The following is a 17,096-nucleotide window of genomic DNA, read 5'->3' as shown; positions in this document are numbered from 1 at the left end:
TAGGTGTCATGCAAAAAATCGGGACTGTCCCGGGAAATATGGGACGTATGGTTACTACGAGGCTTTTTGGATCACATGATATTTCCCTTTTTTTTGAGGGACATACAAGGTAACCAATATGGCGACTTCCTGTGTGATTCATAAAACAAATCTAAATTAAAGAAACAGAAATGAATCGTTTTTTCTTCTTTTTAACGGGAGCTAGAAATTTCGAATTTTTTTTTAGCTTCAAGTTATCGATCTGCCTTTTTTTCCTTCAAAAAATGCTTGATTAAAGATTGTTCTTCGATGTAATTTATATGGGCCCATAATTAATTTAAAAACATCCTAAACTATATGGATTGATGAAATTGGATAATATAAGACAATACGGAGACATTAATTCTCATTTTCCCGCTTGAGAAGATATAAATAAAAATTCGAAATCAATGTTATTGCATGAATATCCACCTAAGAAGTGGGTCTGGCTTATTTTATATTTAATTTTCTAGGTTTTGTATCTCTAAGCGAGCCGAATATTTCGAAAACCAAAGATTCGATTCAATGTTTAAAATTATTGATGTGGCGGAAAACCCCACTAAATTTCCGCATTTCTACGCTAAAATCGGCAATTTTAACATTGATCTCTATACACTGAGCTATAAGAGCTCAGTGTCTCTATAAGGGGATCATCCAGTGTATGTCCCTCAGGAGTGATGCTGATGATGATTATGACGTCTATTCGGAAAGCCTGGAACAAAAAAAAAATATTTCCCATTCAAAAGCGGGACGTCTGGTCACCCATGGTAAGCAATAATGTGCGGCTTTTTTCTGAAAAAAAAATCAGGTTTATCACCAGGTCCCCTTCACTGAAGCCCTATCCAAGGAGGTTATAATACATTACCAGGGAGATTATTCTTTCCTCCATGAGCCGTATCAGACTCCTGGCAGGGTCGCCATTAGGGGCGGCACCATCGAGAAGAAATATAAGTTTTTCCTGGGCACTGAGCTATAAGGAAAGTTTACTTCTAGCTCAGTGCCATAAGGGTGGCAGGTAAGCTCGAGCCGTCCCTGGCCCCTCCCTCATAACTTATCCAAATAACTGCTAACAAAAAATAATAATTTTGCCCTTTCATCTCGGATTTTGCCCCCCTCCAAAGCAGACAGAAAACATTTTCTTTTTTTTTCGGCCAATGGAACTTTTCTTTTACCCATTCACCTCGGATTTAGCGTCCCTCTTGAGCCGGTTGCTTTTGAATTCGACTCTTTTGTCTACAACAGCGAGTAACTTCCACTATAAGGAGTATTTTACAATATTTTTCAATATTTCTGCTACTGATGCAGGAACTTCATATTGTTCCGAAATTCGTATAACCGTCGTTCCTTTTTGCAATTTTGGGTCAACTAACGTCGGTCGTTCAATTGTATTAAATTCCTTTGTGCTCATTGAAAAAAACAATTCCTGGTGGTCCAGCCAATACCTTCTACAGCTGCTCTACAAGGTATTGGTCCAGCTCGATCGGCTCAAAAAGGATTGGTTCGTTGTTCACAAGACTATGAAAATAACTGCAACAACCTGTTTGCAACCGGCTCCGCTCGATATATTCTTGCAAGTATACAGCAGGGGCCCTACCATCCCCCATGCTTATAAAAGGATATCCGGGAGAAATTGACGTCTATCACTACCGACAGGGACGTCTTAAGAGCAGCATGAGCCCCGGTTCATGTGGTGTTTCTGAGGCCCTATCTCGTAAATTCTAGAAAATTTTTACCAAATCTCATTTTTGTGAGGCTCCTTTTCTCTTGAGGCCCTGGGCCCATGCGTTAAGACGGCACTGACTAGCAATTACTATAGGTGTCCATTCTAAGAGAGCATGCGCATTAGAGACAAATACATGTTCGAGAGCTGATATACACTCATGTCCATAAATTAAGGATAATGCCAGCTCCGGCAAATAAAGGTTCAGAAACAAAACAAATGTTACTTATTCATAAAACCCATTTATTAAACAAAAGATAAAGAACAAAAACGATGGTGTATGTATGATACCATTCATAAAAACTACGATTTTTGCTCCCTGGAGCAATTGTAAGAAATATCTCCTTTACAAAAACTTACTATTACATGGTTGGTATGATGGTTAATACATTGTATGTCTCCCATGCGATGAAATACAGTCCGTACAACGCCTAGGCATGCTGAGTATCAAATTATCGATCTGATTTTGGGGAAGATCACTCCACTCAGCAAGCAATGCTCTCCGAAGTTCCGGTACACATGTAGGAGGTGGTTGACGGGCTGCAACTCGTCGGCCAAGCATGTCTCACACGTGCTCTATCGGATTCAAGTCAGGTGAGAATGCTGGCCATTCCATACGGGTTATATCCTCAGATTCAAGGCATTCGTTTACGATGTTTGCTCGGTGAGGACGAGCGTTGTCATCCATAAACACAAATTCTGCGCCCATGGCACCCCTAAAGAAACGTACATGTTGTTCCAGAATGATGTCCCGATAAATTTGGGCTTTCATGGTTCCGGTGTGAACATGCAGATCTGTTCTGGAACCCAGTATAATTCCACCCGAAACGAGCAATGCTGCACCACCGTAACGGTGTCGTTCAATGATATTGTCTTGGTGGTAACGGGTACCTGGCGTTCTCCATATGAAAGTCCGACGTGAATCAGACTGCAAGCTAAACCTGGACTCGTCGGAAAACATCACACAAGCCCACTGTGACGATGTCCACATTGCATGTTCTCTACTCCAGGATAATAGGATAATCGCTGCCGACAGTGAGTTGCCGTGAGCGGAACACATCTGACAGGCCTGCGAGCATATAGACCAATATCTCCCAAACGTCTGTACACGGTTTGCCTTGAAACTGTGGTACCCTGCTCCGTCTGCTTCTTTTGGCAGTTACTGCCAAATACCGGTCTTCATTCGGCTTTGTAACTCGGGGGCGACCTGTACTGTAACATCTACTGACATTTCCGTTATCTTGGAATCGTTGCCAAAGCCTAGAGATGACACTTTGGGCAATTCCAAGTTCCTCGGATACTTCCATCTGAGTACGCCCACATTCCAGGCGGCCGATAATTCTACCACGTAAAAAATCATCCACATGCGTCCTCTGTGTCATAACTATTCGCTTATGGCACTGAGCGCCTTACAGAACTCTTGTGAACAATTTTACTTCTTTGCCACCATTCCTTATATACAGGGCCGTCTTAAGAGTATCATGGGCCCCCGGGCCAAGTGGTTTTTCGGACGCCCTACCTGGTAAATCCTAGAAAATTTCAACCGGATCTAATTTTTGTGAGGCCCCTCTTCTCTTGAGGCCCGCGTTAAGACGGCACTGGCAGTGCCGTCGGAGCCGGGGGTGCTGTGGGTGCTCGAGCACCCACACTCTCTTGTAGAACGGGGCAGAGCACCCACAGAATTTTGATTCAGAAATAAAAATTTCATTTTTATTTTTTCGCAAAGACAGAACGTGGAAAAAAATTGAAAAGAAAAAAGAATTGTCTATTTCTCCCTCATAATGCGTCTTGAATCTTGCTGGAGCTGGTTTCAAAACAACTGATATAGCCTTTAAAGGCACCGATAAAGGAAGCCGATAAGGAGGTCCCGCCCTTCTTTCTCACAATTTTTGCTTGTGTCGAAGATTCCCGGTTTTTGCCTAAGGGATGGAGGGTATCCAGACACCATATGTTTTAGCAGTGGCATCGGGGGTGCTATGGCTGCTTGAGCACCCACAGTTTAGAACGGAAACCATTTACTGATTGCTTTCGTAAAAAAATTAACAAAAAACATTTTTTTCACCCTATACATGTCTTATTCTGTCGGTTTGTTTCATCTATACACGTGTCCAGTAGTTAATTGCATGGTCAAGCACCTACGAAGGGTATTTTTGTAGAGACAGAAAGAGTACATATCCTTTTTTTTTTCTAGATTGTGTCTCAGCAGGCGTCCCTCCTTTGCCTCAGGGGTAAAAACGTGTTTTATTACAATAAATGAAATTCTGCATTGCCGGGTAGATCCAGGCACATGTTTTCAGAGGACCAAGTGAATGCCGGAAGAGAATGCTGTTTTTTTTTAGAAAAATTTGTCTTTTTGTTTATGACTGATACCGGCGGATATATGGGGTAATTTGCTTATGTGATCTTGCAGAGTGGCTTGGCCATTTATGCCGTTCGTTTCCTTTAAACTGTTAAAGATAAGACTTATGCGTGTTTGAACCATCTTTTTGAAGCAACTAGGTAAGCAATAATTCCATTTATACAGCATCAAGTGGTTCTCGAATGTTTTTCAACCTTCTTTTTCCTAGCCATCGTTTCTCTGCGGCCTTCTAGAACAGTTCAGAGAAACAAAAAAAAAATTTAGCGCACGAAACACACGCATCAATGTCGCAAACTCACAGTGACACCCCTAGGAACCTCGAAGAATACTTGGAAAACCACTGCTATTTAAAATTCTTTATGCAAAAAACTTTATATTAATAGATAGCAAAAAGTTTCATGCTGGTCAGGGGCGGCTTTGGTGCTAAATAAAAACAGAAGAATTCTAGCAGAAAAACTCGGAAAAAATATTTTGTCAGTCAGAGACATCAACATGAAGAAAATATTGAGGGGAGTGGAAGTTGTCAATCGTCCGGTCCCGAGCCCATACACTGGGGAAGGGGCAAATGTTGCGTTGCATTTTATATTCATTAATTGTTGACGCTCAGCCTCCCCCCCCCCCCCACAAAATTTATTTGGGGGAAGGAGCTAAAATGGTCTCAGCCACTAGGTTCCAGCACCTATATATATGTATCAGTAAAATTCAAACTGTAAATGATTCGTAGGAGAGGAACAATTTTTTTTAAGCATTTTATCTAGCTCAAAAATACAACGGCGGGTTCCTAGGGTCATTTTACAACTTTTACGCCAGAAGAGATCCAAAACTACGTCTCACACTATTGACAGTTTAGTCAGGAGCAGCCCTTGATGCTGGAACCCCACACCTTGGTATCAAACCGTTCCAGGCTTGCTTCTTTCACTGAATCCCAGACCTGGATTTTTCGTACCTACCCCCCCCCCCCCAAAAATGTAAATACTGTGTTTAGTGCAAAATAAAAACTAAACTTCCTATTTCTTGGAACAAGCAGTGTGTAAGCATAGTAGTTAGTCTTTTCGCTTGTATTACGCAAGAAAAATATTTGTTAAAACGTCCTTGCTAGATGCTCAGAACTTCCCAGCATGGCTCACACAGTCAAAGGGCTGATATCCCTGACGAGACTGAGCCCGGGCCATGCCTGGTCTGACAGATGCTCAGAACTGAATCGCAATAGCATGCATTTTATTTCATTACTTGAATTTACTTGGGGAGTGAAGAGAATCATGGTTCCCCCGAATTCGGGGCTGACGGCTCCAGCCCAGGAGCCCAGTTTTCCACCTTACAACAAATTCTCTTTGCAGGGGCCCATGAAAAGTCTGGTCTGGGAGTCCTGCTGCAGCATGTAGGAGGCCATGGTGGGGGGAGGGGATACAGGAAATATCTTACAGAAAATCTTGCGTTACTAACGTTAAAAAAATAGCATTTCAAGATGAAGGAATTTAATTAAAATATTATAGATATTTTTCTTCGAATTTTTTAAACCATCTATTTGTGATGACCCGAGGAAGAGCAAGGGCCGTCTTTGTTGATATTTACAATCATTTGAAGCGATATTTTTGACATTCAAAATTAAACAGTTCCGAGTAGAGCAGTGATTCCTGAAGAGGTGTGCCGTGAGATAGGTCAGGGCAGGGTGCCGCTATACAGTGTTTCCGAGGTAGAATTCAGTGGCAGTTCCCGGCAGGAAATTTTTTTCAGGATGGAGGGGGGGGGGGGTTGCCGAATCAAATATTCATTGTTAGATACAGGTGGTCAATTTTCAAAAACATTATTCTTTTAATTAACTTTGATACCGAATTTGTTCTAATTAATTTATTAGATAATTTGTGAAAAAAATGGATACAAATTTGGATACCATAAAAAATTTGGAATACAAATGTAATGCAGGAAACAGTTTTGCGTAACAAATGAATGATTGGCTGTTCATACGCTGCAGTACTAAATTTTTTGTGTATTTTTAATTTTTTTTTTGTCATGCTTTATGTTATCCACACTCGAATACATTGAATTATCATATGTTGAATATTAATATCAGTATAATATCAGAATATTAATATGAATATCCTATAAGGGGGGGGGGTATCTGCGACCACCACAAAGGGTCCGTGGAATACAGAAGTACCCCTTCCTCTGTATTCTCAAATCAATTCACCAAATTCACCAATAGAAATCTCGTCGATTCCTAATCCCAATGGGAAATGTTTTGTTATGTTCTTTCATGGTCAAATATATGGTTAGTTATTTTCTCAGTGCTTCTTCCCACCCCACTATCATCTGTGCATGTTGTCTTTTATTTGGCGGAACTTGCCACCATACCAAACAAAAAACCTGCCGTTGCCTTCCAGGCATAACAATCACCATAACCACCCCACTTGTAAATGTCACTCACAGACGAATGTCAGAGTGCTCGTTATGACTAAACAAAAAACCAAAAAGAGAAAGAAAGAAAACTTGCCTAGGCTAATCTCCCAGATCTCTTTCGCATTTTTAGAAGAAAAAAATGTTTCAACTGTGAAACTATCTGTAAAACTATATTGGACTGATGATTCTCGCAGAAAACTAATTTCTGTTAGATTGGGAGCGGTAACTTCCCTAAATTACCATATAAGGATCGTTAGAGGTGTCACGAGTTCGATACCCAATTTGTCCTTGTCAGAAACATTCCTGACACGGGGGGGACAACAGAAACGACCATATGACCACAGAAAAAGATTTCCACTGGAGAAGTCCCACACCGAGGAGTTAGCGCACCAGCCTCTCGGTGAGTATAAAATTAGGCTGCAATCCGAATCGGCAATAAATTGTAGGTCCCGGTCTAATTAGTAATCGTGTGGAGAAAACGACAGTGGTGCGACAAATATACGAAATAAAAATATACGGAAAACAAGTATACGATAAAAAGTCTCTTTACTGATGCGCCAAAGGGACTCTGAACGACGGAGCACCGCACACAAGCCTCTTTCTATTTATCAGATTCTCTGATTTATATTATTGCCCTGGAGCAACCGTGAAGTGCACATGGAACCATAAGGGCTCCTCGGAGCACTGGTTGAGAACCGCTGTTATACAGTGTTTCTACAAAAATATAAACAGGAAAAAAACTAAAATATTTTTTTCACAAATACATTTTCAAATTTTTAAACCCTTCAGAGAAGGGGGGACAACCCCCCCCCCTCCCCCGTACATCGGTGTGAGCACCCACGGGTTGAAAATACTTCCACTGCTTATATAACACCCTCTTACACTCTCGTCATTGTGACGTACTATCGGCATCATCTGGTGGCTTCCTGAAATTTGCATATCATTCTTGCAGATGTGTGCGATAATTCTACAGGTGAAATTTTTACTTTAGATTTCGATTTCCGTGTGATTCTGAATTATCCTTAATTTATGGACATGAGTGTATTTAATTACGGTTGGCTAACAGCAACTGTTGAGCAGTTTATACGGCGACGTAGAATCAACTGAAAGGTTCATTGTTCGAATCCCACACTCGTGTAACGCTATTTTCCCCCCGTTTTACCTTACATCCTCAATTTTTTGAATGATTATTTTATTTTTCATTGCACTCAAAGCTGTTATTAAACGTCTCGACATTCCCGGAGGTGTGTGGGGTCACAATTCGCTTGCTGCGGGGATGGCTTTTGTCAGCCAACCGCCCCCACACACGTTTTATTACTTTTCGCAGTGTAAAATGAAAGTATTTGAGGTTTAGTGATTGTATTGTAATTGTTTTTCTCAAAAATAAAAAAAATAATTTTTCACAAACGCAACGCTATCGCGAAATAACGTAATCCGAATCTCACACACACAGTCAGTGGTTCCCTTCCACTTCTTGAATAAGCATCGTTTCACTCCGTGTTTTTTCGGAGGAAAACCCAAAGAAATAAAGTGAGAAAAAACAACAGGGCTTTGTGTGGGATTCGAACCATGAACCTTTCGTTTACCTTCGATTCTATGGCGTCGTCGTACCAACTGCTCTGCTAGCCGCTCATGATTAAATATACCAATTTTCGAACATTTATTTGTCTCTAATGCGCTCTCGGAATGGACACCTATAGTAATCCCGAGCGCTAAACGTCAAATTCTCTCGGATATCCTTTTATAAGCATGGGAGATGGTAGGTCCCTCAGGATTGCCTGCTCAAACAGGTTTTAGCGATTCAATAATATAGACGATGACATAATATATATATATATATGTGTGTGTGTGTGTGTGTCCCCGTCCTCGGCATTTACAGCCGAGGAAAAAGTATTTAATGTCTCATTTGTTTCTGGTCTTAAAAGTTTTTTAAATGAGGGACTGTTCACATATAACTTCATAGGTAAAACTTATGTTGGAGCCGTGAGTGCTCAAGAGCACCCGAGTATTTTTTGGCAATGCATTAGAGCGCCTGGTCTAAAACACCTGATGCCCTGAATTTAATTACCTCCACTCAAACTGAGCATCTAGATTCTAGCTCCATGCATAAGTCAGCAACGGGAATGAAACATACATGAAATAAAAAATACTAAATGAGAAATTAATCCTCAAGTGTAGTATCTTGTCAAAAAAACTATTGGGTATAATGTAGTGGACAAATAATTATATGCTAAATAAACTGTTAGCGAACTACACAGGTTGATGTGACTTATTCTACCAAAAGGGGGTGACAGTCGAGCCCCGGTGGAACATAAAACACCTCAGCAACAGTTTTATCTCTAACCTTTCTCGAGTTATGGTGGATAATGGAAGAAAAATGTCTGAAAAACCCAAATTTGTGAAGTTTTCAAAAGATCTATATGCAAACTAAGCAAATATTTGGAAAGAGTAGAAAAAATTCTCTAAGATACCATTTTCATCGAAGTATCTAGATTTATTGGCGAACTGCAAGCGCTGAAAGATCGGAAAAGTTAAAAATTGAATTCTCACCCAACTTTTGATCGTCAATTCCTCAAACACTTTTCTAGCTACAATTGGTTAAATTTATCAAAAACTTGTTAATCCCGACAGCTTTTGAAAGAGCCTACAATAAATTGCATCAGTGTTTTGGTTCAAGAGAAATTTAGTTTTTTGTTTGCAATACATCACTGAAATTGGCATTTGTCATAGCAGATATTCGATGAAAATTCTCTCGTAATTGGCAGTTATACATTTTGATAACTATTTGATTTAGCAGAAAAAATCCTATAAGGTCACACCACCTCTATTTGGATATCTGGATTCAATGACCAGCTACAAGCACTGAGAGATTGGCAAGTGGAAAATCAAATTGTCACCAAAATCTATAAAGTGTCTACTTTGACTAATGCTGATTTAAGTGATGTATTGCAAAACAAAAGGCTAAATTTCTTCTGAGCCAGAAAACCGATATGGTTTATTGTAGGCTCTTTCAAAAGCTGATAGAATTAACAAGTTTTGGGTAAATTTGGAAGATTGCAGCTAGAAGAGTGTTTGAGGAATTGGCAATTAAAAAGTTTTGCGACAATTGGAATTTGAACTTTGCTAATTTTCCAGCACTTGTAGCTCGCCATTAAATCTAGATATTCTGAGGTAATATAATCTTGTAGGATTTTTCCTGCTCTTTCCAAATGTGCTTATATAGTTTGTGTGTAAATCTTCCATAAACTTCGGTTTTTTCAGACTTGACGCATTTTTCAATCCGTTATCTACCATAACTTGAAAACAAAGATAGTAAGGGTTGGTAGGGTGTTTTATGTTTCACTTGGGCTCGTCGATCACCCTATTTTGTTTGGCAGAACAGGTCAAGTTCACCCAGTATAATGCCAAATTATTATAGGTATAAACTTGCATCTGGTCCATGAGCCCAAGATCATTCAATATTGCCACTATCTCAATAATAACTATAGAAATATTGGGTATAAGCCCTGCCAATATTTTCTATAACTTCATGTGTGCCTTTGCATATTGCACTTGATATTATTTCTAATTTGATAATGCACTCTAGTCAGTTTCAAATCCTCTCTCGAAATTATTCTAATATACAACCCGTCTAGCAAAGATCATCATGGAAAAAAAAAAGGGAAAAGCATTCTTGAGTGGAAAAACATGTTTTATCTTCTCACACCAGAATATATATTTTCAAGGTTCCTTTTTTTCTTATCTCAAATCAGCGCACACAAAACACCATTCCTTCGCTTGCTAAGTGTGTTTCTATCATAGAACATCCGACGTAACATTAGGTCAGAAACATTGTATGGGTTAACTGGTTATTTCCCTACTGAGCCTGAGGTGGTGACCATGATAAATGGTACCTTCATTTCTGACTCGCCTCTATTGGTAGTAAATTACTTTATGATGATGGTGGCCCAAATTGATGTGTGGTAAAGTTGCTTATAATTGCAAAACACATTGAGTAGCTTACTACCCAAACATTGGATATTTTTGAAAAACTCTAGCACTACCTACCATTACATATAAGTATTTTTTTTCCTAACGGTTGAAACAGTCGCATGAACATAAAACAGTTGTAAAATGGAAAATATATAATATACACCTGTATTTTTCTTATATGTAACACATTCAAAATTTGATGTTATGGCAGAATAAATTATGATAAAGAACTTTGACAAAACATCTTCCAGAAATTTTATTCAAAAGCACTTTCAAATCCTAGCCAGAATTTACGTATTTAAAACAAAAAGAAAAAAAGTCAAGTTTTAACAAAGCAAGCCAAACTACTGAGATGGAAATATTTGTATGAAAATCAGAATTCTCTGAATTTCATAATTTGATTTTCTTGTTTATAGAAAGCAATCTAAAAAATTAAATGAAATAATAAACACCTGAAGGCACAAACATTTGACAAGTTCAGACTTTAACTGGACACTTACCCAAATGGAGAGCATAAATATCAATTGCTTTGCATAACTGTTTGATAATGAATAAATATATGCAATTGAACTTTCTTCTTGGGAGGAGGGATTATACGGTGGTCAGTTATATACATGCAGTTAAATACATTTCTTTTCAAAAAATAAAATCAAGTGTTCTTTCAATGATGAACTTCAAAAGCTTTTATATTCATAAATTACTGGTAACAAATGAATTTCAATTTTTTATCTACTTGTAAAGCCAAACTTTCAGGATTCTAAAATGATGTTCTTGAGATTCATCATTATCACCAATATTCCCTCCGAGCTGTGAGTATGTGTGTCCATGCATACTGAAGATGCTTCGCACATGCAAAATAAAGAAATTCACCATTGCCGTATATAGCAAATAGCCATACTGCACAGAGAAAAAACAAGTCATGCAGGTAAAAAAAAAATAGAGGGAACATTGGTTACCACTAAACTTAGAATGTATTTATTAATTTACCTGAGTTAATAATCATTTTCACACACTGATACATACAGGGTGCATAAGTAACAGGAGGTATGGCATTTTACTGGAAAACTGTTGATCCTAGAGGTATACTTCCAATTAGAACAAGTTTCCAAATAACATGTAGTGCTCAGATATGTCATTCATGTTGCAAAGGGTTGTATAGTTATTAAAATAAAAAATTAACTATTTATATAACCCCGTGCCTCAAAACCCCAATAGAAAGTTGCTGCCCTATCACTCCTGATGCCAAAAAGTCCATGTTTCTAAGTGCAATATTCACTGAGATATTCAAATTCGACAATCTGAAGAAATTTTTGGGGGAAAACAAAAATTTTTTGGATTTAAAGCTTTCTTCCCAACTTTCAATTTTTTAAATTTGAATATCTCAGTAAATTTTGCACTTAAAAACATGCAATTTTTTTGTGGGCATCAGGAGAGACGGGGCAACAACTTTATAATTGGGTTTGGGTGCATACAGGAACTGTATAAAAGTTATTTTATTTTAATAACTATACGACCCCTTGCAACATGAATGCCATATTTGAATAGCACGTCATTTGGAAACGTTTTTGGAAGTATACCTCTAGGATCAACAGTTAACCAATAAAATGTTGTACCCGTCTGTTATACACCCTGTATATACATATATGTTGTATGTATATACATACATACAAATTTAATTATATAAAACAGGATTATGAACAGAAGTAGCATAACAAGTGTTCATTATAAAAAAAATTTTCTGCATCACATTTCCAAATAAGCCAACAAGAGCCATTTTTTTTATTAAACTAAAACTGACTGCTGAGATCCATGATTTTGTTTTAAAAATTTAAAAATATAATTGAAATTAGATAAACAAAATATTCAGAATGAAGTTTCTCATCCTCAACTTCTGTGGAAAGCATTCAATATGAATGCCAATTTTTTTCATATTCGACTAGCACACATTAGTTTTCTTTTTTACATTCTTATACTCTACATTCGCAGTCTGGAAGCAAAGACTTGAAATATATGACCAAATAAACTGTTTTCATTTATAATTACAGCTTTTAAAAAAAAAAAAATTCATGCTATACACAGTTAACACTGAAATGCAACGATATGCAACATTGCAAGTATTAATCATGTTTACACTGAAATGTGAAAGCTTAATTTAGAGAAACAATTGGCTTGCACATTCACAAGAAAATTAGAAACTCAAAATAAAAGAATCAGCAAAAAAAAAAAAAAAAAAAAATGTAGAAGTTAGAATAACTGAGCAAACCAATTTGTTTAAGAAAATGTTGGTCCTTCATGTATAGGTATTAAAAAAATTGGCAATATGTCTGATACTATTTAGGACATTTCATGTTCCATGAAAAAATATAATTAAATTAATAAATAGCTAAATAAATCCATTCATTAAAAGAAAGAAAAAAGGAGCATAAAGAAATAAATATAAAATGCAGTTTAAATATATTTTTACATAATCACCTGCCACTTTTTAAATCATAAAATTATGCAAGTTTACTGAACATTATTTGACATAAACAAATACTGACAAAATAATCTTTTTGACCAGTTTACATCCAAATTATTCTAACACAAAGAAAATATTGCAAGGAGAAAGCAGTGAACAATTCATCAAAGTTTGAATAAAAGACTTTTAATTATTTACTTTAAGGATATCAATCAAATAAAACTCGAACATAAAACTGTTCATTTCATTAGAAACAGTTATGTAGAAATAAAGAATTTGTATAGTTTTTGCTCCAGAGAATACTGCTCCTTTACATCATTGAGCTTTGTCTGCATAAACATGGACAATTTACAGAAAAAAATATACTCATTCATGCCATATTTTAATGTATATATCACAATAGATCATGAAAGTTTTGAGCTTAAAGTGACAAATGAGATGTGGCACGCAAACCTTATACTGCAAGTGAACATGATTGTATCTAGTATAAGACAAATAAAAAAAATTTTGCCCCGCAAAACATACAATCAGAAACATATATTGGCTTTTACTGTGAAAAACACTTCAAAACCTCATGAGAATGATCAGTAATAAAGCTGTTCTATTAAAAACAAAAGCTATGAAACAATATTGTGAACGCTGCACACACCTCAGTAAGTCATATTAGCTCACAGATCTTTCAGCACACAGTTGACATAGCAAATAGATATGGCACACTAATTCATTTTGATAGACTAAACAAATTTCACTGCTATGACTTTGCTTCAGAAGACTCTGAAGATGGAAGGTTAGGAATGTGCCTTCGACTTAAAGTATCACCAATAAGAGTAGCAACCATTTCCCGATCCTCCTATTGAAAAAAAAAAGTTTTGAACAATAGCCATTTAAACTATAACTACAAGAAACTTGAAAATGAAATGATTCTTTCAAATAAGATTATCTATTTTAACTTTTTTGTACAATAAAATCACTGCATTTCTCAGAATAAGCAGCAAATGGGCATATGCACTGAAATAAGAAAAAAATCATCAGAAAATATTTGTGAACCCAACATGAGCATAACAGATTTCCATGAAAAAACTAAATTTTATGTACATTTGTTTTTTACATTCCCCAAATAAGTATTTAGGAAATTATTTCTAGATTAGCAATATTAATTAAGACTGATTCAATAGATGATATTTACCATATTTTTGCGATAAGTAAGTTAATTAAAGAGAACATGAAGAGACTTTTTTAAGTATGAAACCAAGCATAATATTTGCTTTTTTTACCACTGCAGAACAATATTCAGGAAAATTAAGCCACTTATCAACAAAAATTCCTGAATTAGCAAGCCTATACTTGTGGAATAGATATACAGTCAGAACTTGTTTGTAAATTAGAAAGATGTTTAAAGAAATGGTGTATTGTTTGGGACCAGAGAAAACTGCTTCACACAAATAGACAGTTGTAAAATCAAGCAGCCACTGCACAATTCAACTTTTAAGTAAAGCATAGATAGTTAGAACCAAAATAAGTAATCATGCACTTGTCAAAAGTCATGCTCATTTATCTGACTATGCCTTATGATCATGTTCAAGTTGGTCAGAAGTACTCCCATCATTAGCATTCCTGATTATTCCCAATAATATTTAGGCATCTACAAATTTACAGAGGATACCTTGATCAGCTCATGACACTTCCTTGAGGATCCGCCTTCAAACCCCCCCCCCCCCACACACACAACACCAATAAATCTGTTATATATGTCACCTATTAAAATTTTTACTATGATGGTGAAAATTATTAATTTATCCAAACTTAAGAAATTTTCTGCCCCTCAAATTTAAAAAAAAAACCACATTGCAGTGTATGATATACCCTAACTTACATCAATAATCTGTTCTCAGACTGGCAGCGTAAGTCAAGGAAACTTTTGCAATGGTAATGTCCTTTCCTAATCAGGAAGAGATAGGGATGTGAAAATTTGAAGATTTTCACTTTATTCTTTCTTAACCATTAGTCTTTTTTTTTTTTTTTACTGCATCTCTTGGGGATACATTTCTGTAAAAAAGTGATGTCAATAGCCTTCAAGCTTTGCTCAAAACACGTCTAATTGAAAAACATCATTTTTAGGATGAGACAACATAATTTGGGGGTGACAGAAGTCTGGGTATTATCGCATAGACTCACAATCAAGAGTTCATGATCACTCACTTGATTTATCAAGCCATGGGAAACTAAATCATCTGCTAAGTTGTATGGAGTATCTTCTTTGGTGACTTCACAGGACAGTTGACGATTCATCCTATCATCCATTCTCAACAAAACTGTCATCTAGAAAGAGCAAGTATTTTAAGACACTTTAAAAATCAAAGTTACGAATGGCTCCTTACTAAAAAAATAGCCGTAGAATGAAAATTTAACCAGTCATCTGGTTATGACAGCATATGTTGTCAGGTTAATTTTAAGTCCAATTATTTCAATTTTTGAAAGCAAATTAGTAATTATTTCACTTATCATAATTTTTTTAGTTGATTTAAAAACACAGTTAAGAATATGATGAAGTCAGTTTCAATGTATTCACAAAGAATTTTAATCAGGGGTCGGGGGGAAAATATATTTTATTAGCTTCAAACTTGGAAAAAAGAGAAATTAATTGGCCAGGTGACTGGTTAACGACTCACAGTTTCTCTCATACATATATCAAAATTTGTGGTTATTATGTTCCAGTGAAAAAATGCCTCTATTCAAGGGATTGCATCAATGAAAAGGTTAGAGATGTAAAATTCTTAAGAATACTCTTTAGGAGAATATTCTCCAGATGGACAGCTATTATAAATAACTTGAAAATATTTTTATTATTCTTGATGAGAATATTTGAGTTATTTATATAATAGTCCAGAGAATAAATTCTCAAGAATATTTATAATAATATATTTTATAATAATCTCTATACATATAACTTGAGAATATTCTCATTCAAGAGAAAATTCTCTGGAAGGACTATTATAAATAACTTGAGGGCACGGTAGCCCAGGTCGATAAGATACTCACCTCAAATACCAAAGGATGTTTAGAGGTATTGCGAGTTCGATACCTGGTTTTTCCTTGTCAGAAAACTTTCTTGGCACAGGGGTACAACCAAAACGGCGATATGACCAAAGAAAAAGATTGCCACCGCAGGGAGTCCCCCATCAAGGGGTTAGCACACCAACCTCTTGATGAGTATAGAAAAAAGCTACCATTTGGATTTAACAATAAATTGTAGGTCCCGGTCTATTAGCCCTTATGTGCAGAAAATGACTGTGGTGCGACAAAAATGATCAAATGATATAAATAACTTGAAAATAATTATTATTTTCGATAAGAAATCGTTCTCCAGCTCTTCCAGTATTAGGTGTTAGTACTCCAGTTCTTTATAATAGCAGTCCTTCCACAGAATATTCTTAAGAATATTAATAATATTATAATAATATAAATAGTTTCTATAAATAACTTAAGAATATTCTCTGGAAGGACTGCTAGTATAAATAATTTGAGAATAATGCTTATTTTTGATAAGAATATTCTCTAGTAATTTATAATAGTAGTCCTTCTAGAAAATACTCTCCCTCTCTGTCAAGAAGACACGGTAAATTAAAACCAACATGGCTAAATTGCACAACTTGCAAAGAAATAAGAGTGATAAAAAATTTAAGTATGTAAACTGACAAAAACAACAGTTCTGTATCTTCTTGGAATGAAGGTGATTAAAAAAATAGTTTCCTTTGTCAATCAACTTTGGTTTAAATTTTTGCTTTGAACTTATTTCTGAAAATATACTCAATTTTAAAAGAAATATTTTAATCTTTACAGGTTTTCTCAAAATCTTAAAAACAAAAACTTTTGAGACCGACCACTGATGACAGAGAATATTCTCACCTCACATCTTTACAAAAGGTGAATAATCCCATAGATTTTAAAAGAAAGTTCAGCAACTGCAAATCACTATCGCAATCAGGGGTTATCCTTTCCTATGTATGTCTCACCCCTTTTTAAAGGATGTTTCCCAGAGCAACCATATCCTCACCTTATAATAAAAATATTGTACATCAGTTTTTTTCATAAATGACTTTTTAACAGTTTTGGATTGAGAATATCATATCTCAGCTATTATAGCTTTTGAAAAACAAAAATCAGCAAGGATC

General features: G+C 36.2%; 1 protein-coding gene across 2 annotated transcripts in view; it reads right to left on the bottom strand.

Moving 5' to 3' along the window:
* Positions 1–10,709: 10,709 nt before the first annotated feature.
* Madm (MLF1-adaptor molecule) overlaps positions 10,710–17,096 on the bottom strand; it is a 57,503-nt gene continuing 51,116 nt past the window's right edge. The window contains exons 12-13 of one of the 2 annotated variants that reach the window (XM_089233662.1): positions 15,124–15,243; positions 10,710–13,774 (exon numbers count right to left, since the gene is read on the bottom strand). In XM_089233662.1, the coding sequence (XP_089089788.1) occupies positions 13,676–13,774; positions 15,124–15,243 (219 nt within the window). In that variant the 3' untranslated portion in view covers positions 10,710–13,675. The remainder of the gene's footprint in view (positions 13,775–15,123; positions 15,244–17,096) is intronic. The other variant, XM_089233663.1, reaches the window with a different exon arrangement.

The sequence above is a fragment of the Pholcus phalangioides genome, unplaced genomic scaffold, assembly GCF_987345545.1.
Source record: "Pholcus phalangioides strain wild (caught in Gottingen) unplaced genomic scaffold, Ppha-v1.0 ptg000007l_1, whole genome shotgun sequence".
Lineage (NCBI taxonomy): Eukaryota > Metazoa > Arthropoda > Arachnida > Araneae > Pholcidae > Pholcus > Pholcus phalangioides.
This window is presented reverse-complemented; position numbering and strand designations above follow the sequence as displayed.